Source organism: Salmo salar, chromosome 15 (assembly GCF_965601325.2).
Source record: "Salmo salar chromosome 15, fSalSal1, whole genome shotgun sequence".
Taxonomy (NCBI): domain Eukaryota; kingdom Metazoa; phylum Chordata; class Actinopteri; order Salmoniformes; family Salmonidae; genus Salmo; species Salmo salar.
This window is the reverse complement of record NC_138305.1, coordinates 111,412,378-111,440,011: the sequence shown is the minus strand read 5'-3', so window position 1 is coordinate 111,440,011 and position 27,634 is coordinate 111,412,378. Positions and strand designations below refer to the sequence as shown.

The 27,634-nt window shown below is 46.3% G+C and overlaps 1 protein-coding gene across 3 annotated transcripts in view; it reads left to right on the top strand.

The window, feature by feature from the left end:
• The window catches only part of hdac6 (histone deacetylase 6), a 46,786-nt gene extending 19,152 nt beyond the window's left edge, over nt 1-27,634 (top strand). For 2 of the 3 annotated variants that reach the window (XM_082962281.1, XM_082962280.1), the window contains exons 16-27: nt 144-300; nt 801-929; nt 1,582-1,750; nt 2,238-2,440; nt 4,013-4,205; nt 9,940-10,089; nt 14,300-14,474; nt 15,757-16,151; nt 16,665-16,805; nt 17,076-17,222; nt 18,029-18,157; nt 27,417-27,634. In XM_082962281.1, coding sequence (XP_082818407.1) covers nt 144-300; nt 801-929; nt 1,582-1,750; nt 2,238-2,440; nt 4,013-4,205; nt 9,940-10,089; nt 14,300-14,474; nt 15,757-16,151; nt 16,665-16,805; nt 17,076-17,222; nt 18,029-18,157; nt 27,417-27,485 — 2,057 coding nt within the window. In that variant the 3' untranslated portion in view covers nt 27,486-27,634. The remainder of the gene's footprint in view (nt 1-143; nt 301-800; nt 930-1,581; nt 1,751-2,237; nt 2,441-4,012; nt 4,206-9,939; nt 10,090-14,299; nt 14,475-15,756; nt 16,152-16,664; nt 16,806-17,075; nt 17,223-18,028; nt 18,158-27,416) is intronic. The other variant, XM_082962282.1, reaches the window with a different exon arrangement.

The following is a 27,634-nucleotide window of genomic DNA, read 5'->3' as shown; positions in this document are numbered from 1 at the left end:
TAACTCATTTATAACCATTCATAACCCCCTTCATACATTTGTGGATTATAATCCATTCATAACCTCTTCATAACCCATGAATAACTCCTTCATAACCTCTTCATAACCCATCATAACCATTCATGACTGTGGTATGTCTCCAGAGGGAGGTCCTCTATCAGACAGCGACCCCCTGACCCCAGCCCTGACCCCAGCAGAGAGCAGTGAAGAGCTCTGTGAGGAGAGAAGAGACAGCTTGGACCTGACCACGGGCCTGGTGTACGACCAGAGGATGATGGAACACCACAACATTTGGGACAGGTGGGAATCAATCAAAGACACGAGAACATGTGGGACAGGTTAAAATCAATCAAAGATACAAGAACATGTGGGACAGGTTAAAAATCAATCAAAGATACAAGAACATGTGGGACAGGTAAAATCAATCAAAGATACAAGAACATGTGGGACAGGTGCAATCAATCAAAGATACAAGAACATGTGGGACAGGTTAAAATCAATCAAAGACACAAGAACATGTGGGATAGGTGTAAAATCAATCAAAGACACAAGAACATGTGGGACAGGTGTGAAAATCAATCAAAGACACAAGAACATGTGGGACAGGTGTGCCACTGAGGCCCTGTCCAGAAACATATCCATCTCCCTGGAAAGTAGTACCAGTTGTCACTCAGTGGAAACTCCTTGCTAAATGAAATCAATATTAAATCATCCCCTATCCCCGAGGGTTCCTTCACCATCCAGCCCTTGCCTCATGTTGACTGTACTGTATGTAAATAATGTCCTTTGGTTGTTGGCAGCCACCACCCAGAGCTTCCCCAGAGGATCCAGAGAATCTTCTCCCGTCATGAGGACCTGGGCTTGGTGTCCCGTTGCCTGAGGATACCGGCTCGACTTGCCTTAGAGGAGGAGCTGGCTCTGTGCCACAGGTAACTTCTACCAAAAACAAAGATATAGGGTTATTACTGGTTGTATAGGGTTATTACTGGTCATATAGGGTTATTACTGGTCATATAGGGTTATTACTGGTCGTATAGGGTTATTACTGGTCGTATAGGGTTATTACTGGTCATATAGGGCTATTACTGGTCATATAGGGCTATTACTGGTCATATAGGGCTATTACTGGTCGTATAGGGTTATTACTGGCCGTATAGGGTTATTACTGGCCGTATAGTGTTATTACTGGCCGTATAGGGTTATTACTGGCCGTATAGGGTTATTACTGGCCGTATAGTGTTATTACTGGACGTATAGGGTTATTACTGGCCGTATAGTGTTATTACTGGCCGTATATGGCTATTACTGGCCGTATGGGGCTATTACTGGCCGTATGGGGCTATTACTGGCCGTATGGGGCTATTACTGGCCGTATGGGGTTATTACAGGGCTATTACTGGTCATATAGGGTTATTACTGGTCATATAGGGTTATTACTGGCCGTATGGGGTTATTACTGGTCATATAGGGTTATTACTGGTCATATAGGGTTATTACTGGTCGTATAGGGCTATTACTGGCTGTATAGGGTTATATAGGGTTATTACAGGGCTTATTACTGTGTCTAATCTATGTCTGCAGCTTGGAGCACATAGCCAAGATCAAGGCCACAGAGGGGATGAAGACGAGAGACCTTCACAGACTGGGAGATGAGTACAACTCTATCTTCATCAGTACTGAGAGCTACAGGAGCGCCCGGCTGGCTGCTGGGGCCTGCTTTAATGCAGTACAGGCTGTTCTGACTGGACAGGTTAAACACTACCTCCCATCACGTTAACCTCTTACCCTGCTGTGTCCAGTAAATGTTAAAGTTAGGCACTCGGGCTACCTTTTGTGAGGACGTGAGTTTCTTGAATGAATTACTTTTTTTCCCCCTACATGTCCCAAAATGCTTTTGCGGAGCTTATATGAAGGCCTTACGAAGGGGTTATGAATGCTTCGTAAAGTCTTTGAAGTTGATGTTTGTTGAAAGAGCATAGCCTTCTATTCGTTAACATGTTAACATAGTTAACATGCATGCTGTATTATCACACTTAGGGTTGGACAATTCCCCTAACTTTCCCCAAGTACGCAGGTTTTCCAGCAATCCTGGTTATAGGATTCCTGGATTTCCTGATTATTCCCTCCTGATTCCAGGTATTTTCCAACTGGTATTTTTGGAAAACTAGGGAATTTGGGGGAAGTTCCTGGAATTTTGCAACCCTAATTATCAAACTGTTGTATGTCCCGCGCCCCAGGTCCGTAATGGTGTGGCCATCGTGCGCCCCCCTGGTCACCATGCCGAGAAGGACGCTGCCTGTGGGTTCTGTTTCTTCAACACTGCCGCCCTGACTGCCCGATACGCCCAGTCCATCTCCCAGCAGCCCCTGCGGGTCCTCATCCTGGACTGGGATGTTCACCATGGCAACGGAACACAGCACATCTTCGAAGAGGATGACAGGTACCTAGCCATGCCTATTCCATATCTAGTGCACTACTTTTGGGGAGGGTCCAAAGGGGTTCCGCTGTGCTGCTTTTGAGGAGGGTCCAAAGGGGTTCCGCTATCTCCCTAACTAACTCCAACCCTCTCCTCTTTCTCCTCCAGTGTCCTCTACATCTCCCTAACTAACTCCAACCCTCTCCTCTCTCTCCATCCAGTGTCCTTTACATCTCCCTAACTAACTCCAACCCTCTCCTCTCTCTCCTCCAGTGTCCTCTACATCTCCCTAACTAACTCCAACCCTCTCCTCTCTCTCCTCCAGTGTCCTCTACATCTCCCTAACTAACTCCAACCCTCTCCTCTCTCTCTCCTCCAGTGTCCTCTACATCTCCCTAACTAACTCCAACCCTCTCCTCTCTCTCCTCCAGTGTCCTCTACATCTCCCTAACTAACTCCAACCCTCTCCTCTCTCTCTCCTCCAGTGTCCTCTACATCTCCCTAACTAACTCCAACCCTCTCCTCTCTCTCCTCCAGTGTCCTCTACATCTCCCTAACTAACTCCAACCCTCTCCTCTCTCTCCTCCAGTGTCCTCTACATCTCCCTAACTAACTCCAACCCTCTCCTCTCTCTCCATCCAGTGTCCTCTACATCTCCCTAACTAACTCCAACCCTCTCCTCTCTCTCCTCCAGTGTCCTCTACATCTCCCTAACTAACTCCAACCCTCTCCTCTCTCTCCTCCAGTGTCCTCTACATCTCCCTAACTAACTCCAACCCTCTCCTCTCTCTCCTCCAGTGTCCTCTACATCTCCCTAACTAACTCCAACCCTCTCCTCTCTCTCCATCCAGTGTCCTTTACATCTCCCTAACTAACTCCAACCCTCTCCTCTCTCTCTCCTCCAGTGTCCTCTACATCTCCCTAACTAACTCCAACCCTCTCCTCTCTCTCCTCCAGTGTCCTCTACATCTCCCTAACTAACTCCAACCCTCTCCTCTCTCTCCATCCAGTGTCCTATACATCTCCCTAACTAACTCCAACCCTCTCCTCTCTCTCCTCCAGTGTCCTCTACATCTCCCTAACTAACTCCAACCCTCTCCTCTCTCTCCATCCAGTGTCCTTTACATCTCCCTAACTAACTCCAACCCTCTCCTCTCTCTCTCCTCCAGTGTCCTTTACATCTCCCTAACTAACTCCAACCCTCTCCTCTCTCTCTCCTCCAGTGTCCTATACATCTCCCTAACTAACTCCAACCCTCTCCTCTTTCTCCTCCAGTGTCCTCTACATCTCCCTAACTAACTCCAACCCTCTCCTCTCTCTCCATCCAGTGTCCTTTACATCTCCCTAACTAACTCCAACCCTCTCCTCTCTCTCTCTCCTCCAGTGTCCTTTACATCTCCCTAACTAACTCCAACCCTCTCCTCTCTCTCTCCTCCAGTGTCCTCTACATCTCCCTAACTAACTCCAACCCTCTCCTCTCTCTCCATCCAGTGTCCTATACATCTCCCTAACTAACTCCAACCCTCTCCTCTCTCTCCTCCAGTGTCCTATACATCTCCCTAACTAACTCCAACCCTCTCCTCTCTCTCCATCCAGTGTCCTATACATCTCCCTGCATCGCTACGAGGATGGGACCTTCTTCCCTACTTCAGAGGATGCACACTACAACAGAGTGGGCAAGGGGAAGGGAACAGGGTTCAACGTCAACATCCCCTGGAACGGAGCCAAGATGGGCGACGCAGAGTACCTGGCTGCCTTCCACTCAGTGGTCATGCCCATCGCTAGAGAGGTACGGTAGCCTTCCACTCAGTGGTCATGCCCATCGCTAGAGAGGTACGGTAGCCTTCCACTCAGTGGTCATGCCCATCGCTAGAGAGGTACGGTAGCCTTCCACTCAGTGGTCATGCCCATCGCTAGAGAGGTACGTTAGCCTTCCACTCAGTGGTCATGCCCATCGCTAGAGAGGTACGGTAGCCTTCCACTCAGTGGTCATGCCCATCGCTAGAGAGGTACGTTAGCCTTCCACTCAGTGGTCATGCCCATCGCTAGAGAGGTACGGTAGCCTTCCACTCAGTGGTCATGCCCATCGCTAGAGAGGTACGTTAGCCTTCCACTCAGTGGTCATGCCCATCGCTAGAGAGGTACGGTAGGCTTCCACTCAGTGGTCATGCCCATCGCTAGAGAGGTACGTTAGCCTTCCACTCAGTGGTCATGCCCATCGCTAGAGAGGTACGGTAGCCTTCCACTCAGTGGTCATGCCCATCGCTAGAGAGGTACGGTAGCCTTCCACTCAGTGGTCATGCCCATCGCTAGAGAGGTACGGTAGCCTTCCACTCAGTGGTCATGCCCATCGCTAGAGAGGTACGTTAGCCTTCCACTCAGTGGTCATGCCCATCGCTAGAGAGGTACGGTAGCCTTCCACTCAGTGGTCATGCCCATCGCTAGAGAGGTACGGTAGCCTGCCACTCAGTGGTCATGCCCATCGCTAGAGAGGTACGTTAGCCTTCCACTCAGTGGTCATGCCCATCGCTAGAGAGGTACGGTAGCCTGCCACTCAGTGGTCATGCCCATCGCTAGAGAGGTACGGTAGCCTTCCACTCAGTGGTCATGCCCATCGCTAGAGAGGTACGGTAGCCTTCCACTCAGTCTTCCCCTCTCTCTTTCTCTCTTTCTCTCTCTCTCTCTCTCTCTTGCTCTCTCAATTCAATTCAAAGGGCTTTATTGGCTTGGGAAACATGTTGGGCGCATTGCCAAAGCAAGTGAAATCGATATTAAACAAAAATGAAATAAATATTAAAATATGAACAGTAAATATTACACTCACCAAAGTTCCAAAAGAATAAAGAAATTTCAAATGTCATTATGTCTATATACAGTTGTGGCCAAAAGTTTTGAGAATGACACAAATATACATTTTCAAAGTCTGCTGCCTCAGTTTGTATGATGTCAATTTGCATATACTCCAGAATGTTATGAAGAGTGATCAGATGAATTGCAATTGATTGCAAAGTCCCTCTTTTTGCCATGCAAATGAACTGAATCCCCCCAAAAACATTTCCACTGCATTTCAGTCCTGCCACAAAAGGACCAGCTGACATCATGTCAGTGATTCTCTCGTTAACACAGGTGTGAGTGTTGACAAGGACAAGGCTGGAGATTACTGTCATGCTGATTGAGTTCGAATAACAGACTGGAAGCTTCAAAAGGAGGGTGGTGCTTGGAATTCTCTGTCAACCATGGTTACCTGCAAGGAAACACGTGCCGTCGTCATTGCTTTGCACAAAAAGGCCTTCACAGGCAAGGATATTGCTGCCAGTAAGATTGCACCTAAATCAACCATTTATCGGATCATCAAGAACTTCAAGGAGAGCGGTTCAATTGTTGTGAAGAAGGCTTCAGGGCGCCCAAGAAAGTCCAGCAAGCGCCAGGACCATCTCCTAAAGTTGATTCAGCTGCGGGATCGGGGCACCACCAGTACAGAGCTTGCTCAGGAATGGCAGCAGGCAGGTGTGAGTGCATCTGCACGCACAGTGAGGCGAAGACTTTTGGAGGATGGCCTGGTGTCAAGAAGGGCAGCAAAGAAGCCACTTCTGTCCAGGAAAAACATCAGGGACAGACTGATATTCTGCAAAAGGTACAGGGATTGGACTGCTGAGGACTGGGGTGAAGTCATTTTCTCTGATGAATCCCCTTTCCGATTGTTTGGGGCATCCGGAAAAAAGCTTGTCCGGAGAAGACAAGGTGAGCGCTACCATCAGTCCTGTGTCATGCCAACAGTAAAGCATCCTGAGACCATTCATGTGTGGGGTTGCTTCTCAGCCAAGGGAGTGGGCTCACTCACAATTTTGCCTAAGAACACAGCCATGAATAAAGAATGGTACCAACACATCCTCTGAGAGCAACTTCTCCCAACCATCCAGGAACAGTTTGGTGACGAACAGTGCCTTTTCCAGCATGATGGAGCACCTTGCCATAAGACAAAAGTGATAACTAAGTGGCTCGGGGAACAAAACATCGATATTTTGGGTCCATGGCCAGGAAACTCCCCAGACCTTAATCCCATTGAGAACTTGTGGTCAATCCTCAAGAGGCGGGTGGACAAACAAAATCCCACAAATTCTGACAAACTCCAAGCATTGATTATGCAAGAATGGGCTGCCATCAGTCAGGATGTGGCCCAGAAGTTAATTGACAGCATGCCAGGGCGGATTGCAGAGGTCTTGAAAAAGAAGGGTCAACACTGCAAATATTGACTCTTTGCATCAACTTCATGTAATTGCCAATAAAAGCCTTTGACACTTATGAAATGCTTGTAATTATACTTCAGTATTCCATAGTAACATCTGACAAAAATATCTAAAGACACTGAAGCAGCAAACTTTGTGGAAATTAATATTTCTGTCATTCTCAGTGCTTTTAGCCACGACTGTACAGTGTTGTAATGATGTGAAAATAGTTCAAGTACAAAAGGGAAAATAAATAAACATAAATATAGGTTGTATTTACAATGGTGTTTGTTCTTCACTGGTTGCCCTTTTCTTGTGGCAACAGGTCACAAATCTTGCTGCTGTGATGTCACACTGTGGTATTTCACCCAGTAGATATGGGAGTTTATCAAAATTGGGTTTGTTTTTTAATTCTTTGTGGGTCTGTGTGTAATCTGAGGGAAATATGTGTTTCTAATATGGTCATACATTTGGCAGGAGGTTAGGAAGTGCAGCTCAGTTTCCACCTCATTTTGTGGTCAGTGTTGCACATAGCCTGTCTTCTCTTGAGAGCCAGGTCTGCCTACGGCGGCCTTTCTCAATAGCAAGGCTATCCTCACTGAGTCTGTACATAGTCAAAGCTTTCCTTAAATTTGGGTCAATCACAGTGGTCAGGTATTCTGCCACTGTGTACTCTCTGTTTAGGGACAAATAGCATTCTAGTTTGCTCTGTTTTTTTGGTAGTTATTTCCTATCTGTCAAGTAATTCACTTTTTGTTTTCTCATGACTTGGTTGGGTCTAATTGTGTTAGTGTCCTGGGGCTCTGTGGGGTCTGTTTGTGTTTGTGAACAGAGCCCCAGGACCAGCTTGCTTAGGGGACTCTTCTCCAGGTTCATATCTCTGTAGGTGATGGCTTTGTTATGGAAGGTTTGGGAATCACTTCCTGTTAGGTGGTTGTAGAATTTAACGTCTCTTTTCTGGATTTTGATAATTAGCGGGTATCGGCTTAATTCTGTTGTACACAGAGGATATTTTTGCTGATTTCTGCATGCGGAGTGTCAATTTGGTGTTTGTCCCATTTTGTGAATTCTTGGTTGGTGAGCGGACCCCAGACCTCAAAACCATAAAGGGCAATGGGTTCTATAACTGATTCAAGTATTTTTTTGTCAGATCCTAATTGGTATGTTGAATTTATGTTCCTCTTGATGGCATAGAATGCCCTTCTTGCCTTGTCTCTCAGATCGTTCACAGCTTTGTGGAAGTTACCTGTGGTGCTGATGTTTAGGCCGAGGTATGTATAGTTTTTTGTGTGCTCTAGGGCAACGGTGTCTAGATGGAATTTGTATTTGTGGTCCTGGCAACTGGACCTTTTTTGGAACACCATTATTTTTGTCTTTCTGAGATTTACTGTCAGGGCCCAGGTCTGACAGAATCTGTGCAGAATACCTGGTGGAAAAAGTACCCAATTGTCATACTTGAGTAAAAGTAAAGATACCTTAGTATAAAATGACTCAAGTGAAAGTCACCCAGTAAATTACTACTTAAGTAAAAGTCTAAAAGTATTTGGTTTGAAATATACTTAAGTATCAAAAGTAAAAGTATATTATATATATATATATATATATATATTTATTTATTTATTTTTTTTATTTTTATTTTTTACAGATAACCAGGGGTACACTCCAACACTTAGACATAATTTACAAACAAAGCATTTGTGTTTGGTGAGTCCTTCAGATCAGAGGTATTAGGGATGACCAGGGATGTTCTCTGTTTAGTGAGTCCTCCAGATCAGAGGCAGTAGAGATGACCAGGGATGTTCTCTGTTTAGTGAGTCCACCAGATCAGAGGCAGTAGGGAGGACCAGGGATGTTCTCTGTTTAGTGAGTCCACCAGATCAGAGGCAGTAGAGATGACCAGGGATGTTCTCTGTTTAGTGAGTCCTCCAGATCAGAGGCAGTAGTGATGACCAGGGATGTTCTCTGTTTAGTGAGTCCTCCAGATCAGAGGCAGTAGAGATGACCAGGGATGTTCTCTGTTTAGTGAGTCCTCCAGATCAGAGACAGTAGAGATGACCCAGGGATGTTCTCTGTTTAGTGAGTCCACCAGATCAGAGGCAGTAGAGATGACCAGGGATGTTCTCTGTTTAGTGAGTCCTCCAGATCAGAGGCAGTAGGGATGACCAGGGATGTTCTCATGATAAGTGTGTGAATTGGACCATTTTCCTGTCCTGCTCTGCATTGAAAATATAACGAGTACTTTTGGGTGTCATGGAAAATGTAAGGAGTAAAAAGTACATTATTTTCTGTGAAATAAAAGTAAAAATTGTCAAAAATATAAATAGTAAAAGTACAGATAGCCCAAATAACTACTTAAGTAGTACTTCAAAGTATTTACTTTACTTTAAAGTACTTTTACTTTACACCACTGGTGCTGCTGTAGGCCCATTATTTTGTCTTACTGAGATTTACTGTTAGGGCCCAGGTCTGTCAGGGCCCAGGTCTGTCAGGGCCCAGGTCTGACAGAATCTGTGCAGAAGATCTAGGTGCTGCTGTAGGACCTCCTTGGTCGGTGACAGAAGCACCAGATCATCAGCAAACAGTAGACATTTGACTTCAGATTCTAGTAGGGTGAGGGCCGGGTGCTGCAGACTGTTCTAGTGCCCTCGCCAATTCATTGATATATATGTTGAAGAGGGTGGGGCTCAAGCTACATCCCTGTCTCACCCCAAGGCCCTGTGGAAAGAAATGTTTTTTTTTTTTGTTGCCATGTACTAATCCCCACTCGGCACAGCCAGAAGAGGACTGGCCACCCCTCAGAGTCTGGTTCCTCTCTAGGTTTCTTCCTAGGATGCTGTCTTTCTAGAGAGTTTTTCCTAGCCACCGTGTTTCTATATCTGCATTGCTGGCTGTTTGAGGTTTCTGTATAGCACTTTGTGACATCTGCTGATGTAAAAACGGCTTTATTAAATACATTTGATTTGGCTTGATTGACTCAGTGGTCATGCCCATCGCTATAGAGGTATGTACTGTAAGGCTCTGACTCTAATGCATACATGAATCATATACTGTAGTATATAAAATGTGAATTGTGGCATCGTAGCTTGCTAGTGATTGTCAGTCAAACCAATTTCCCCTTGAGGATTGAACTAACGAATCTATTAGAAACCTTTGCATAATGATGTAGAAACGACTATATTTTAGTAATATGATTTACTTATTGTTCCACTTGGTGTTAGATCAGTTATCACATCAATGTTTCTTATGTTTATTTATTAAACAGTTATTTTCTTCTTACCCCCTCTCCCCACTCTGTAGTTTGACCCAGGCCTGGTGCTGGTATCGGCAGGGTTTGATGCAGCCAGAGGGGACCCTCTTGGAGGGTACCAGGTGACCCCCCCGGGCTATGCCCATCTCACCCATCTCCTGATGGGACTGGCAGGCGGCAGAGTCCTGGTCATCCTGGAGGTTAGTGGTCTGCATTAACACACGCACGCATACACATGTACCTTTGATAATACAGTGGTAGCAATACAAGGTTATAACATCTATAGAAAATACAGAAATGCCAATGGTGGAGGTGTTGCTGTTTTTATATTCAGAACCACATTCCTGTAAAGATTAGAGAGGATCTCATGTTAAATACTGTTGAAGTAATATGGCTACAGGTTCATCTGCCTCACCTAAAGCCCATTCTGGTGGGAAGCTGCTATAGACCACCAAGTGCTAACAGTCAGTATCAGGATAATATGTGTGAAATGCTTGATAATGTATGTGATATCAATAGAGAGGTATATTTTCTGGGTGATTTCAATATTGACTGGCTCTCATCAAGCTGCCCACTCAAGAAAAAGCTTCAAACTGTAACCAGTGCCTGCAACCTGGTTCAGGTTGTCAGTCAACCTACCAGGGTAGTTACAAACATCACAAACACCATTAAATCATCCACGTGTATTGACCACATGTTTACTAATGCTGCAGAAATCTGCTCTAAAGCCGTATCCACATCCATCAGATGTAGTGATCATAATATAGTAGCCATATCTAGGAAAACCAAAGTTCCAAAGACTGGGCCTAATATAGTGTATAAGAGGTCATACAATAAGTTTTGTAGTAATTCATATGTTGATGATGTAAAGAATATTTTCTGGTCTGTAGTGTGTAATGAGGAGCAACCAGACGCTGCACTTGACACATTTATGAAACTACTTATTCCAGTTACTAATAAGCATGCACCCATTAAGAAAATGACTGTAAAAACTGTTAAATCCCCTTGGATTGATGAGGAATTAAAACATTGTATGGTCGTGGGGGCAAAAGGAATGGCAAATAAGTCTGGCTACACAACCGATTCGCAAACATACTGAGAAATCATTTGACTAAACTAAATAAAAGGAAAGTACACTATGAAACAAAGATAAATTATATAAAGAAGGAATCTATACACCTTAAATAATTGTTTAAAATGTGTATATATATATATTTTAAATCTTCCCTTTTTTCTCCACAATTTCGTGATATCCAATTGGTAGTTACAGTCTTGTCCCATCGCTGCAGCTCCCGTACGGCCACAGGAGAGGCAAAGGTCGAGAGTTGTGCGTCCTCCAAAACACGACCCAGCCAAGCCGCACTGCTTCTTGACACAATGTCCGCTTAACCAGGAAGCCAGCCGCACCAATGTGTCGGAGGAAACACCGTACACCTGGCGATCCTGTCAGCGTGCACTGCGCCCAGCCTGCCGCAGGAGTCGCTAGAGCGTGATGGGACAAGAACATCCCTGCCGGTCAAACCCTCCCCTAACCCGGACGACGCTGGGCCAATTGTGTGCCGCCCCGTGGGTCTCCCGGTCGCGGCCGGCTACGACAGAGCCTGGACTCGAACCAGGATCTCTAGTGGCACAGCTAGCACTGCAATGCAGTGTCTTAGACCACTGCACCACTTAGGAGGTGCCCCTCAAATGAAATTTTGTGCAAAAAGGCAAACTCATCTCCATCAATCATTGAATCAGATGGCCCATTCATCGTAAAAACCAACTGATATTGCCAACTGATTTTTTTCATTGGCAAGATTAGCAAACTTAGGCATGACATGCCAGCAACAAACGCTGACCCTACACATCCAAGTATGTCTGACCAAATTATGAAAGACAAGCATTGTAATTTTGAATTCTGTAAAGTGAGTCTGGAAGAGGTGAAAAAATGATTGTTGTCTATCAACAATGACAAGCCACCGGGATCTGACAACTTGGATGGAAAATTACTGAGGATAATAGCGGACGATATTGCCACTCCTATTTGCCACTTCTATTTGCCATATCTTCAATTTAAGCCTACTCGAGAGTGTGTGTCGTCAGGCCTGGAGGGAAGCTAAAGTCATTCCACTACCCAAGAATAGTAAAGCTCCTTTTACTGGCTCAAATAGCCGACCAATCAGCCTGTTACCAACCCTTAGTAAACTTTTTGAAAAAATGGTGTTTGACCAGGTACAATGCTATTTTACAGTAAACAAATTGACAACCAACTTTCAGCACGATTATAGGGAAGGACATTCAACAAGCACAGCACTTAAACAAATGACTGATGATTGGCTAAGAGAAATTGATGATAACAAAACAGCCCCCCCACAATCTTTTTTATTATTTTTGTGTATTTAGGCAGCAGCCTCTCTGTGCTAGTGATGGCTATTTAACAGTCTGATGGCCTTGAGATAGAAGCTGTTTTTGTGAAGAATACTTTATCAAAATGTTAAGCTAATGGTTCTGATCTGTAGCATCAGCGTCATTGTTTTAAAAAAATATATAAAACATTTATACGAGTGGTTGTATTACTTTGCAATCGATCCCATCTCACAACTGTCCCAGTCTATGTTTGGAATATTTCTTTCTCACACAGAAGAATAGGTCAACTTTTGTACTATGGTTGATAGTAGATTGACATAGGCTGGCGCTTTTGCTGTTCGTTAGGCCTACTCATCTTATTGGCTGACGAGATGTGGACAGCTTTTCTAACATCTTCAATATGCGCCTCAGGATTCGATAAGAAGGACGCACGCAGTTGTGTGTCTTCACTTGTAGCCTATTTTGTAACTGAGATGCCTGTGAGAAGGACCCGATCACCTAATAAGAATTGAGATATTTGAAAGAGCCATGTAAGTGAGAGGTGCTTCGGGGCACGGCGATTGGCAGCAGGGAGAAAGGATTTATAATTATTATGTTCAGCCCAAGGGCACAACGGCCACTGGCCGCAAAAGGGCATGGATTTTTTAAGGGGGCATTACAGCCACACAAGGGGGATGACGCCGGATAAACTCGAGGCCTGGCGAGAATATTATCAAGTGCTTGTCAAATTGTGAATGAGAGACTGATGAAGTGTGTGCAGCCTTCGCAAAAAAAACATATCACCATCATATAGCCCAATGTTTGTATCACAACTAAAGTTGTATAAATACATAAATAACTGTATAGTCTTCCCTGTGGCTCAGTTGGTAGAGCATGGTGTGTGCAATGCCAGGGCTGTGGGTTCGATTCCCACGGGGGGCCAGTACAAAAATTTTTTTTTCATGAAATGTATGTATTCATTACTGTAAGTCGCTCTGGATAAGAGCGTCTGCTAAATGACTAAAATGTAAATGTAACTCTAAATTAATCATATACAGTGCCTTTCTAAAGTATTCAGACCCCTTGACTTTTTACACATTTTGTTATGTTACAGGCTTACTCTAAAATGTATTAAATGAATTACAATTCTCAGCACTCTACACACAATACCCCATAATGACAAAGCAAAAACATGTTTTTCGATTTTTTTCTTCTTCACATTTATTACAAATAAAAAACTAAAATACCTTTATTTACGTAAGTGTTTTGACCCTTTGCTATGAGACTCGAAATTAAGGTGCATCCTGTTTCCGTTGATCATCTTTGAGATGTTTCTACAACTTGATTGGAGTCCACCTGTGGTAAATTGAATTGATTGGACATGATTTGGAAAGGCACACAACCTGTCTACAGTTGAAGTCGGAAGTTTACATACACTCATGGGGATCCATAATAAACCCCAGGAAGAGTAGCTGCTGCCTTGCCAGGAACTAATGAGGATCCATAATAAACTCCAGGAAGAGTAGCTGCTGCCTTGGCAGGAACTAATGGGGATCCATAATAAACCCCAGGAAGAGTAGCTGCTGCCTTGGCAGGAACTAATGGGGATCCATAATAAACCCCAGGAAGAGTAGCTGCTGCCTTGGCAGGAACTAATGGGGATCCATAATAAACCCCAGGAAGAGTAGCTGCTGCCTTGGCAGGAACTAATGGGGATCCATAATAAACCCCAGGAAGAGTAGCTGCTGCCTTGGCAGGAACTAATGGGGATCCATAATAAACCCCAGGAAGAGTAGCTGCTGCCTTGGCAGGAACTAATGGGGATCCATAATAAACCCCAGGAAGAGTAGCTGCTGCCTTGGCAGGAACTAATGGGGATCCATAATAAACCCCAGGAAGATTAGCTGCTGCAAAATACCCAGACACCATGTTGACTCTGCTTTACCATAAGTACATTTACCTTTGTCATGTATTAGTGACTTAGTGCATTCATTAGAAGATAGCTAGATGAGACTGCTGCATATCACAGTCATAGTAAGTACATTTTTAAACATTCTCTCCTCCTCTCCCGCTCCTCTACAGGGTGGTTATAACCTGACTGCCATCTCTGAGTCTATGTCTGCCTGCACCAGCATTCTCCTGGGAGACCCCGCTCTGCCTCTGCCTCCCTTGGTCCCGCCTCACCCCAACGCAGCAGTCAGCATCAACAAGGTCATACGCACCCACTCCGCCTATTGGCTGTCCCTCAGGATACAACGTGAGTTCTGTTTCTCTATCTGGAACTCTCAGCAATCAGTATTTAGTCAAAGATGTTTGTTTTAGTTTTAGTGTAAGAATGTTTTGTTTATTTTATCATCTGTTTAAAACGACAGGATACCGTGGGGAACTGTATACCAGGGGAACTGTATACCAGGGGGAACTGTATACCAGGGGGAACTGTATACCAGGGGGAACTGTATACCAGGGGGAACTGTATACCAGGGGGAACTGTATACCAGGGGGAACTGTATACCAGGGGAACTGTATACCAGGGGGAACTGTATACCAGGGGGAACTGTATACCAGGGGGAACTGTATACCAGGGGGAACTGTATACCAGGGGGAACTGTATACCAGGGGGAACTGTATACCAGGGGAACTGTATACCAGGGGGAACTGTATACCAGGGGGAACTGTATCCCAGGGGGGAACTGTATACCAGGGGGGAACTGTATACCAGGGGGAACTGTATACCAGGGGAACTGTATACCAGGGGAACTGTATACCAGGGGGAACTGTATACCAGGGGGGAACTGTATCCCAGGGGAACTGTATACCAGGGGGAACTGTATACCAGGGGAACTGTATACCAGGGGAACTGTATACCAGGGGGAACTGTATACCAGGGGGAACTGTATACCAGGGGAACTGTATACCAGGGGGAACTGTATACCAGGGGAACTGTATACCAGGGGGAACTGTATACCAGGGGGGAACTGTATACCAGGGGGAACTGTATACCAGGGGGAACTGTATACCAGGGGGAACTGTATACCGTGGGGAACTGTATACCGTGGGGAACTGTATACCAGGGGGAACTGTATACCAGGGGAACTGTATACCAGGGGGAACTGTATACCAGGGGGAACTGTATACCAGGGGGAACTGTATACCAGGGGAACTGTATACCAGGGGAACTGTATACCAGGGGGAACTGTATACCAGGGGAACTGTATACAAGGGGGAACTGTATACCAGGGGGAACTGTATACCAGGGGAACTGTATACCAGGGGGAACTGTATACCAGGGGAACTGTATACCAGGGGGGACTGTATACCAGGGGGGAACTGTATCCCAGGGGAACTGTATACCAGGGGGAACTGTATACCAGGGGGGAACTGTATCCCAGGGGGGAACTGTATACCAGGGGGGAACTGTATCCCAGGGGGGAACTGTATCCCAGGGGGGAACTGTATCCCAGGGGGGAACTGTATCCCAGGGGGGAACTGTATCCCGGGGGGATGTAATGTTTTCCCTGTATTGTTTTCTCTCTAATCAGTTCCAGAGTCTCTCCGCCTGTCTCTGCCAAACCCCAAACCCAGAGGAAAGAGGACTTCTAAGGGCAAGAAGTCTCCCAGACAGCGTAACCAGGGCGGGACCAGCCCTGGTCAGGGGTCACCTCAGACCCCATCTCAGACCCCATCTCAGACCACACCTCTGCCCTCTGGGGGTCGGGGCGACCTTGACCTAGATGACCTCACGAAGGGACTGGTGTCACTCGACCTAAACCAAAGTACCTCAGCCAATCCCAGCCCAGCGTCTGTCCCTGTGGGTGGAGCCAGGTCGAAGGTAAGGTTCAGTCCTACGAAGAGCCCTGTTAAGGAGGTTAAGACTGAAGCTGTTCCAAATACGCCCGAGATTCTCCAACCAACGCCTGACAAGACAGAGACGCAGGTAAGGAACCAAACGGCACCCTATTCCCTAGTGCACTACTCTGACCAGAGCCCTATCCAAAGTAGTGCACTATATTGGGAATAGGGTGCCACTTTGGATGCAACCTTTTGGCCAAGATCCCTGCTTCCTGTTTTTAGATCATTTCTGTACTTCTGTGTGAACTCATGGGGATTGGATCAACTAAACTTTTGGGGTGACAGGGTAGCCTAGTGATTAGAGCGTTGGGCTAGTAACCCGAAAGGTTGCTAGATCGAATCCCCCGAGCTGACAAGGTAAACATCTGTCGTTCTGACCCTGAAAAAGGCAGTTACCCAGTGTTCCTAGGCCGTCATTGTAAATAAGAATTTGTTCTTAGCTGACTTGCCTAGTTAAATGAAGGTTAAATAAAATGTAAAAAATTCAGGCCTTCGACTCTGACCTTCATCAGAAACAGACCGTGTTTATTTTCACCTCCGAGGTTGTCAATGATTGGCTAGACTGGCTAGATACATTGTTACTGAATTACCATCCTAGGCGGTCGCCATGGCTGCCTCAGACCCAGTTACCAAGGGAGACCAGGAGAGCGGTGCTGCGACGGTGGAGGTGGAAGGGGCGTCTGGTTACTCCAAGGAGCCGGTGTTTGAGCTGTTCTGTGGAAACCAGGATGTGGACGGGGTACAGATGATATTCTGTTTCTTTGTTGTATTTTTCTCTCCTTTTCATATTAAGTTATGATTTGTTGAAGCGTTACCGGTAGATCTGGCGATCCAACCCCTACAGGTCTTGTCTAAAATACCTATTAAAATAAATAAAAAATCCTCTTAACATCTCAGTACGCTGAAGATAACAGTTTACGATTGAGGCAGAAATCTCATGTAAGTTTTCAGTATTTTCAAGAGAGTAATTTTAGCTATTTTTTTCTCACCCCCCCCCCCCCAACCCCAGAGCACTATGTACGTGGTGGATCCCCTGTCCTGGTGCCCCCACCTAGACTCAGTGAAGCCTGTTCCTGCTGGAGGGATAGATGTGTTTCGGCCCTGTGAGGATTGTGGGACCGACACTGAGAACTGGATCTGTCTCTGCTGTTACAAGGTACTGGAAAACAAAGGACACTTCCTCTCCTCTTAAAACCTCATATCATCTCCAGTACCGGCGTCTAGAGTTCGACCCTCTACCGGCGCCTAGAGGCCGGACCTCTACCGGCGCCTAGAGGCCGACCCTCTACCGGCGCCTAGAGGCCGACCCTCTACCGGCGCCTAGAGGCCGACCCTCTACCGGCGCCTAGAGGCCGACCCTCTACCGGCGCCTAGAGGCCGACCCTCTACCGGCGCCTAGAGGCCGACCCTCTACCGGCGCCTAGAGGCCGACCCTCTACCGGCGCCTAGAGGCCGGACCTCTACCGGCGCCTAGAGGCCGACCCTCTACCGGCGCCTAGAGGCCGACCCTCTACCGGCGCCTAGAGGCCGGACCTCTACCGGCGCCTAGAGGCCGACCCTCTACCGGCGCCTAGAGGCCGGAACTCTACCGGCGCCTAGAGGCCGGAACTCTACCGGCGCCTAGAGGCCGGACCTCTACCGGCGCCTAGAGGCCGGACCTCTACCGGCGCCTAGAGGCCGGACCTCTACCGGCGCCTAGAGGCCGACCCTCTACCGGCGCCTAGAGGCCGACCCTCTACCGGCGCCTACGTCTTAACAGAATCACTTCTATTCATGTACATTTCATTTAACAACTGTAGAAATTCTTTATCAACCACAAAGCAGCACTCTTCTTGGATGAACATATTGTCGGCAATAAAATATACATTTAACTTTTATTGTCCTCAATTTGTGTTTGACGTCATAGCAAGACGTAACATGCCATTCTCTTGACTAGTGTTTTTCCTCTTTTGATGTGTCAAGGTGTACTGTGGTCGCTACGTCAACCAGCACATGGTAACCCACGGCTTGGTGTCAGAACATCGTCTGGTGCTGAGCTTCGCTGACCTGTCTGTCTGGTGTTATTCCTGTCAGGCCTACGTCCACAACCAGGTGAGACTGTGTCAAATCACGTGTTATTCGTCACATGCTTGCTAAACAACAGGGGTAGACTAACAGTGAAATGCTTAGTTACAGATCGTTCCCAACAATGAAGAGAGAAAGAAAATAGAGAAATAATAGAAAAGTAAAATAACGTAATAATAAATACACAATGAGTAACAATAACATGGCTATATACACAGAGTACCAGTACTGAGTCAATGATAACATGGCTATATACACAGAGTACCAGTACTGAGTCAATGATAACATGGCTATATACACAGAGTACCAGTACTGAGTCAATGATAACATGGCTATATACACAGAGTACCAGTACTGAGTCAATGATAACATGGCTATATACACAGAGTACCAGTACTGAGTCAATGATAACATGGCTATATACACAGAGTACCAGTACTGAGTCAATGACAACATGGCTATATACACAGGGTACCAGTACTGAGTCAATGATAACATGGCTATATACACAGAGTACCAGTACTGAGTCAATGATAACATGGCTATATACACAGAGTACCAGTACTGAGTCAATGATAACATGGCTATATACACAGAGTACCAGTACTGAGTCAATGATAACATGGCTATATACACAGAGTACCAGTACTGAGTCAATGATAACATGGCTATATACACAGAGTACCAGTACTGAGTCAATGATAACATGGCTATATACACAGAGTACCAGTACTGAGTCAATGATAACATGACTATATACACAGAGTACCACTACTGAGTCAATGATAACATGGCTATATACACAGAGTACCAGTACTGAGTCAATGATAACATGGTTATATACACAGAGTACCAGTACTGAGTCAATGATAACATGGCTATATACTCAGAGTACCAGTACTGAGTCAATGATAACATGGCTATATACACAGAGTACCAGTACTGAGTCAATGATAACATGGCTATATACACAGAGTACCAGTACTGAGTCAATGATAACTTGGTTATATACACAGAGTACCAGTACTGAGTCAATGATAACATGGCTAAATACACAGAGTACCAGTACTGAGTCAATGATAACTTGGCTATATACACAGAGTACCAGTACTGAGTCAATGATAACATGGCTAAATACACAGAGTACCAGTACTGAGTCAATGATAACATGGTACTATACACAGAGTACCAGTACTGAGTCGATGATAACATGGCTATATACTCAGAGTACCAGTACTGAGTCAATGATAACATGGTACTATACACAGAGTACCAGTACTGAGTCAATGATAACATGGCTATATACATAGAGTACCAGTACTGAGTCAATGATAACATGGTACTATACACAGAGTACCAGTACTGAGTCAATGATAACATGGCTATATACACAGAGTACCAGTACTGAGTCAATGAGTACCCTGACTATATACATAGAGTACCAGTACTGAGTCAATGATAACATGGTACTATACACAGAGTACCAGTACTGAGTCAATGATAACATGGTACTATACACAGAGTACCAGTACTTAGTCAATGATAACATGGCTATATACACAGAGTACCAGTAGTGAGTCAATGATAACATGGCTATATACACAGAGTACCAGTACTGAGTCAATGATAACATGGCTATATACACAGAGTACCAGTACTGAGTCAATGATAACATGGCTATATACACAGAGTACCAGTACTGAGTCAATGATAACATGGCTATATACACAGAGTACCAGTACTGAGTCAATGATAACATGGCTATATACACAGAGTACCAGTACTGAGTCAATGATAACATGGCTATATACACAGAGTACCAGTACTGAGTCAATGATAACATGGCTATATACACAGAGTACCAGTAATGAGTCAATGATAACATGGCTATATACACAGAGTACCAGTACTGAGTCAATGATAACATGGCTATATACACAGAGTACCAGTAGTGAGTCAATGATAACATGGCTATATACACAGAGTACCAGTACTGAGTCAATGATAACATGGCTATATACACAGAGTACCAGTACTGAGTCAATGATAACATGGCTATATACACAGAGTACCAGTACTGAGTCAATGATAACATGGCTATATACACAGAGTACCAGTACTGAGTCAATGATAACATGGTACTATACACAGAGTACCAGTACTGAGTCAATGATAACATGGTACTATACACAGAGTACCAGTACTGAGTCAATGATAACATGGCTATATACACAGAGTACCAGTACTGAGTCAATGAGTACCCTGACTATATACATAGAGTACCAGTACTGAGTCAATGATAACATGGTACTATACACAGAGTACCAGTACTGAGTCAATGATAACATGGCTATATACACAGAGTACCAGTACTGAGTCAATGAGTACCCTGACTATATACATAGAGTACCAGTACTGAGTCAATGATAACATGGTACTATACACAGAGTACCAGTACTGAGTCAATGATAACATGGTACTATACACAGAGTACCAGTACTTAGTCAATGATAACATGGCTATATACACAGAGTACCAGTACTGAGTCAATGATAACATGGCTATATACACAGAGTACCAGTACTGAGTCAATGATAACATGGTACTATACACAGAGTACCAGTACTTAGTCAATGATAACATGGCTATATACACAGAGTACCAGTACTGAGTGGATGTGAAGGGGTACCAGGTAGTTGAGGTAGGTATGTACATATAACTAGGAAGTGACAGATAATAAACGGTAGCAGCAGCGTATGTAATGAATCAAAAAGGGTCAATGCAGATAGTCTGGGTAGCTGTTTGGCTAAATATTTAACTATTTAGTAGTCTAATGGCTTGGGGGTAGAGGCTGTTCAGGGTCCTGTTGGTCCCAGACTTGGTGCATCTGTACCGCTTGCCGTGTGGTAGCAGAGAGAACAGTCTATGACTTGGGTGACTGGAGTCTTCCTCTGACACCGCCTGGTATAGCGGTCCTGGGTGGCAGTGAGCTCACTGGGGTCGTACGCACTACCCTCTGTAACGTCTTACGGTCGGATGCCAAGCAGTTGCCATACCAGGCGGTGATGCAGCCAGTCAAGATGCTGTCAGTGGTGCAGCTGTAGAAGTTTTTTTTTAAATCTGAAGGCCCATGCCAAAATCTTTTCAGCCTCCTGAGGGAGTACAGGACGGGGTGGACTGAGCACGCAGCCCTGAGGCGCCCCTGTGTTGAGGGTTAGCTTGGTGGATGTGTTGTTGCCTACCCTCACCACCTGGGGGTCGGCCCGTCAGGAAGTCCAGGATCCAGTTGCAGAGGGAGGTGTTTAGTCCCAGGGTCCTTCGCTTAGTGATGGACTTGGGAGGCCACTATGGTGTTGAACGCTGAGCTGTACTCAATGAACAGCAATTTCACAAAAGTGTTCCTTTTGTCCAGGTGGGAAAGGGCAGTGTGGAGTGGCAACAGAGATTGCGTTGTCTGTGGGTGTGTTGGGAGTGGTATGTGTATTCTAATTGGTCCAGGGGAGGATGGTGTTGATGTGAGTCATGACCAGTCTTACAGGCTTTGGTTTTTCCATTTTATATTTTGAGGTTGGACGTCAGTACGTGGGGCGCCCCATCTGGTGTCACCTCGTTAGTCAGTATGTGTTACACCTGTGCTGGTTGCCATCTCGTTAGTGGGAAGGTGTTTCGTCTGTGCTGGCCCAGGTGCTATTTAAGAGCGGCTGGCCCAGTGCTCCAGTTGTCTTGATAAGATGTGGAGGGTTAACACCTTTAGTTGGCTCTCTCTATTTGATTTCAAGAAAAAAAAACTATATTTTATCTGATCTTCCCTCTTTTCATTTTGCACCACCTTTTGGTTTTCATCCTGTCTTTAAGGAAGAGGAGCTGCTGCCTTGACAGGAACTAATGGGGATCCATAATAAACCCCAGGAAGAGTAGCTGCTGCCTTAGCAGGAACTAATGGGGATCCATAATAAACCCCAGGAAGAGTAGCTGCTGCCTTGGCAGGAACTAATGGGGATCCATAATAAACCCCAGGAAGAGTAGCTGCTGCCTTGGCAGGAACTAATGGGGATCCATAATAAACCCCAGGAAGAGTAGCTGCTGCCTTGGCAGGAACTAATGGGGATCCATAATAAACCCCAGGAAGAGTAGCTGCTGCCTTGGCAGGAACTAATGGGGATCCATAATAAACCCCAGGAAGAGTAGCTGCAGCCTTGGCAGGAACTAATGGGGATCCATAATAAACCCCAGGAAGAGTAGCTGCTGCCTTGGCAGGAACTAATGGGGATTCATAATAAACCCCAGGAAGAGTAGCTGCTGCCTTGGCAGGAACTAATGGGGATCCATAATAAACTCCAGGAAGAGTAGCTGCTGCCTTGGCAGGAACTAATGGGGATCCATAATAATCCCCAGGAAGAGTAGCTGCTGCCTTGGCAGGAACTAATGGGGATCCATAATAATCCCCAGGAAGAGTAGCTGCTGCCTTGGCAGGAACTAATGGGGATCCATAATAATCCCCAGGAAGAGTAGCTGCTGCCTTGGCAGGAACTAATGGGGATCCATAATAAATCCCAGGAAGAGTAGCTGCTGCCTTGGCAGGAACTAATGGGGATCCATAATAAACCGCAGGAAGAGTAGCTGCTGCCTTGGCAGGAACTAATGGGGATCCATAATAATCCCCAGGAAGAGTAGCTGCTGCCTTGGCAGGAACTAATGGGGATTCATAATAAACCCCAGGAAGAGTAGCTGCTGCCTTGACAGGAACTAATGGGAATCCATAATAAACCCCAGGAAGAGTAGCTGCTGCCTTGGCAGGAACTAATGGGGATCCATAATAAACCCCAGGAAGAGTAGCTGCTGCCTTGACAGGAACCAATGGGGATCCATAATAAATAAAATACAAAAGCATTTCATGTCTACAGACGTGAGTGCTACGGGTCGGTAGTCATTTAGACAGGTTACCTTGGTGTTCTTGGGTACATGGACTATGGTGGTCTGTTTGAAACATGTAGGTATTACAGACTGGGTCAGGGAGAGGTTGAAAATGTCAGTGAAGACACTAGCCAGCTGGTCAGCGCGTGCTCTGAGAACACGTCCTGGTAATCCGTCTGGCACCGCGGCTTTGTGAATATTAACCTGTTTTAATGATCTTTCTCACATCGGCTACAGAGGAGCGGAAAAGTCGTTGCTCTCACGCATGATTCCGTGTAGGCTTGTTCCTCCTCCGTTCTTCTCCCATCTGCTCCATGTAGACATGCTGCTGTTCCTCCTCCGTTCTTCTCCCATCTGCTCCATGTAGACATGCTGCTGTTCCTCCTCCGTTCTTCTCCCCTCTGCTCCATGTACACATGCTGCTGTTCCTCCTCCGTTCTTCTCCCATCTGCTCCATGTAGACATGCTGCTGTTCCTCCTCCGTTCTTCTCCCCTCTGCTCCATGTACACATGCTGCTGTTCCTCCTACGTTCTTCTCCCCTCTGCTCCATGTAGACATGCTGCTGTTCCTCCTCCGTTCTTCTCCCCTCTGCTCCATGTACACATGCTGCTGTTCCTCCTACGTTCTTCTCCCCTCTGCTCCATGTACACATGCTGCTGTTCCTCCTACGTTCTTCTCCCCTCTGCTCCATGTAGACATGCTGCTGTTCCTCCTCCGTTCTTCTCCCCTCTGCTCCATGTACACATGCTGCTGTTCCTCCTACGTTCTTCTCCCCTCTGCTCCATGTAGACATGCTGCTGTTCCTCCTCCGTTCTTCTCCCCTCTGCTCCATGTAGACATGCTGCTGTTCCTCCTCCGTTCTTCTCCCCTCTGCTCCATGTAGACATGCTGCTGTTCCTCCTCCGTTCTTCTCCCCTCTGCTCCATGTACACATGCTGCTGTTCCTCCTCCGTTCTTCTCCCCTCTGCTCCATGTAGACATGCTGCTGTTCCTCCTACGTTCTTCTCCCCTCTGCTCCATGTAGACATGCTGCTGTTCCTCCTCCGTTCTTCTCCCCTCTGCTCCATGTACACATGCTGCTCTTCCTCCTACTGTTCTTCTCCCCTCTGCTCCATGTACACATGCTGCTGTTCCTCCTACGTTCTTCTCCCCTCTGCTCCATGTAGACATGCTGCTGTTCCTCCTCCGTTCTTCTCCCCTCTGCTCCATGTACACATGCTGCTGTTCCTCCTCCGTTCTTCTCCCATCTGCTCCATGTAGACATGCTGCTGTTCCTCCTACGTTCTTCTCCCCTCTGCTCCATGTAGACATGCTGCTGTTCCTCCTCCGTTCTTCTCCCCTCTGCTCCATGTACACATGCTGCTGTTCCTCCTCCATTCTTCTCCCATCTGCTCCATGTAGACATGCTGCTGTTCCTCCTCCGTTCTTCTCCCCTCTGCTCCATGTAGACATGCTGCTGTTCCTCCTCCGTTCTTCTCCCCTCTGCTCCATGTAGACATGCTGCTGTTCCTCCTCCGTTCTTCTCCCCTCTGCTCCATGTACACATGCTGCTCTTCCTCCTACTGTTCTTCTCCCCTCTGCTCCATGTACACATGCTGCTGTTCCTCCTACGTTCTTCTCCCCTCTGCTCCATGTAGACATGCTGCGGTTCCTCCTACTGTTCTTCTCCTCTCTGCTCCATGTACACATGCTGCTGTTCCTCCTACGTTCTTCTCCCCTCTGCTCCATGTAGACATGCTGCTCTTCCTCCTACTGTTCTTCTCCCCTCTGCTCCATGTACACATGCTGCTGTTCCTCCTCCGTTCTTCTCCCCTCTGCTCCATGTACACATGCTGCTCTTCCTCCTACTGTTCTTCTCCCCTCTGCTCCATGTACACATGCTGCTGTTCCTCCTACGTTCTTCTCCCCTCTGCTCCATGTAGACATGCTTCTCTTCCTCCTACGTTCTTCTCCCCTCTGCTCCATGTACACATGCTGCTCTTCCTCCTACGTTCTTCTCCCCTCTGCTCCATGTAGACATGCTGCTCTTCCTCCTACTGTTCTTCTCCCCTCTGCTCCATGTACACATGCTGCTGTTCCTCCTACGTTCTTCTCCCCTCTGCTCCATGTAGACATGCTGCTGTTCCTCCTACGTTCTTCTCCCCTCTGCTCCATGTAGACATGCTGCTCTTCCTCCTACTGTTCTTCTCCCCTCTGCTCCATGTAGACATGCTGCTGTTCCTCCTCCGTTCTTCTCCCCTCTGCTCCATGTACACATGCTGCTGTTCCTCCTACGTTCTTCTCCCCTCTGCTCCATGTACACATGCTGCTGTTCCTCCTACTGTTCTTCTCCCCTCTGCTCCATGTAGACATGCTGCTCTTCCTCCTCCATCCTTCTCCCCTCTGCTCCATGTAGACATGCTGCTGTTCCTCTTCCGTTCTTCTCCCCTCTGCTCCATGTACACATGCTGCTGTTCCTCCTACGTTCTTCTCCCCTCTGCTCCATGTACACATGCTGCTGTTCCTCCTACGTTCTTCTCCCCTCTGCTCCATGTAGACATGCTGCTGTTCCTCCTACTGTTCTTCTCCCCTCTGCTCCATGTAGACATGCTGCTGTTCCTCCTACGTTCTTCTCCCCTCTGCTCCATGTACACATGCTGCTGTTCCTCCTACGTTCTTCTCCCCTCTGCTCCATGTAGACATGCTGCTCTTCCTCCTACTGTTCTTCTCCCCTCTGCTCCATGTACACATGCTGCTGTTCCTCCTCCGTTCTTCTCCCCTCTGCTCCATGTACACATGCTGCTTTTCCTCCTACTGTTCTTCTCCCCTCTGCTCCATGTACACATGCTGCTGTTCCTCCTACGTTCTTCTCCCCTCTGCTCCATGTAGACATGCTGCTCTTCCTCCTACGTTCTTCTCCCCTCTGCTCCATGTACACATGCTGCTCGTCCTCCTACGTTCTTCTCCCCTCTGCTCCATGTAGACATGCTGCTCTTCCTCCTACTGTTCTTCTCCCCTCTGCTCCATGTACACATGCTGCTGTTCCTCCTACGTTCTTCTCCCCTCTGCTCCATGTAGACATGCTGCTGTTCCTCCTACGTTCTTCTCCCCTCTGCTCCATGTAGACATGCTGCTCTTCCTCCTACTGTTCTTCTCCCCTCTGCTCCATGTAGACATGCTGCTGTTCCTCCTCCGTTCTTCTCCCCTCTGCTCCATGTACACATGCTGCTGTTCCTCCTACGTTCTTCTCCCCTCTGCTCCATGTACACATGCTGCTGTTCCTCCTACGTTCTTCTCCCCTCTGCTCCATGTAGACATGCTGCTGTTCCTCCTACGTTCTTCTCCCCTCTGCTCCATGTACACATGCTGCTGTTCCTCCTACGTTCTTCTCCCCTCTGCTCCATGTACACATGCTGCTGTTCCTCCTACGTTCTTCTCCCCTCTGCTCCATGTACACATGCTGCTGTTCCTCCTACGTTCTTCTCCCCTCTGCTCCATAAACTTTGTTTATTTTCACAATTTCTCTCGTTGACTTTCGCTTGTAAATGTCCACACTCGCTCATTAGTATTTAGCTAACCAGTGTCTGTAATTTTGCCACCAGTTTTTGATAATTCTGTTAGCATTCTGGGTAATAGACGGCCAATGGGCTTTTGTTTGTTGCATTTATTTTGCGCCCCCTTGTGTGCTATGCTAGTAATACCATAAATCCCGAGGATGAGAGAAGGACTGTACATTTAATAGACAAGGACAGAACTCCATTTTAAACAAGAACAATATAATTAAAATGTTGTGTACTGACTCAATACTGAGGCAACAACAGAGATCTACCGTTTATCATTTACCTTTTTTAATTATATAACATTTACATTCAGTACATGCACACAGCTACAGAGGCTAAGCTGTATTCGGAGTGGGACACTTTCTAAGGATGGTTTTAACACCGGGGATAAGAGAGTGTTCATACTTGTACATTGTAAAATGGGTTAGCATTAACCTTAGCCCAGGACTAGCTTTTAGTTTAGTTTTAGTTTATTAATTTATAATATAAAAAAAAAACAAGCACACATACAACTTAAAAGCCATACATACACATGAATAAAATCATCGAGGATATCACAAGATAAGTGTTTCTGGGTGATATTTCCTTTTTGGTCCTCTTGATTGCTCTGGAGCAGGGTGAGCACCAACCTTTTCGGGGCTAACCAATCAGTTACTTTGTTACCTAATTAGAATTTTCCAGAAACGTCACAGTTGGTTTCAGATAACTCTGCTTGTGTGAAGAGAGCACAGGGCCAGTAGTAGCCTGGGGCTAAGAATAACGCTGTGTGAAAAGGCCTATTCCCCATGCTTAAATCTCTCTTTTCTCTCCTGCCCTTCTACCTGTTGTCCAGATGGTGTTTGAAGCCAAGAACGCTGCCCACTGTATGAAGTTTGGAGAGGACATGCCCCTCTCTAACTGAAGCCGTACAGGGACGACAACACGGAGAGAAAGAGAGAGAGAGAGGACATGCCCCTCTAACTGAAGCCGTACAGGGACGACAACACGGAGAGAAAGAGAGAGAGAGAGAGAGAGAGAGGACATGCCCCTCTCTAACTGAAGCCATACAGG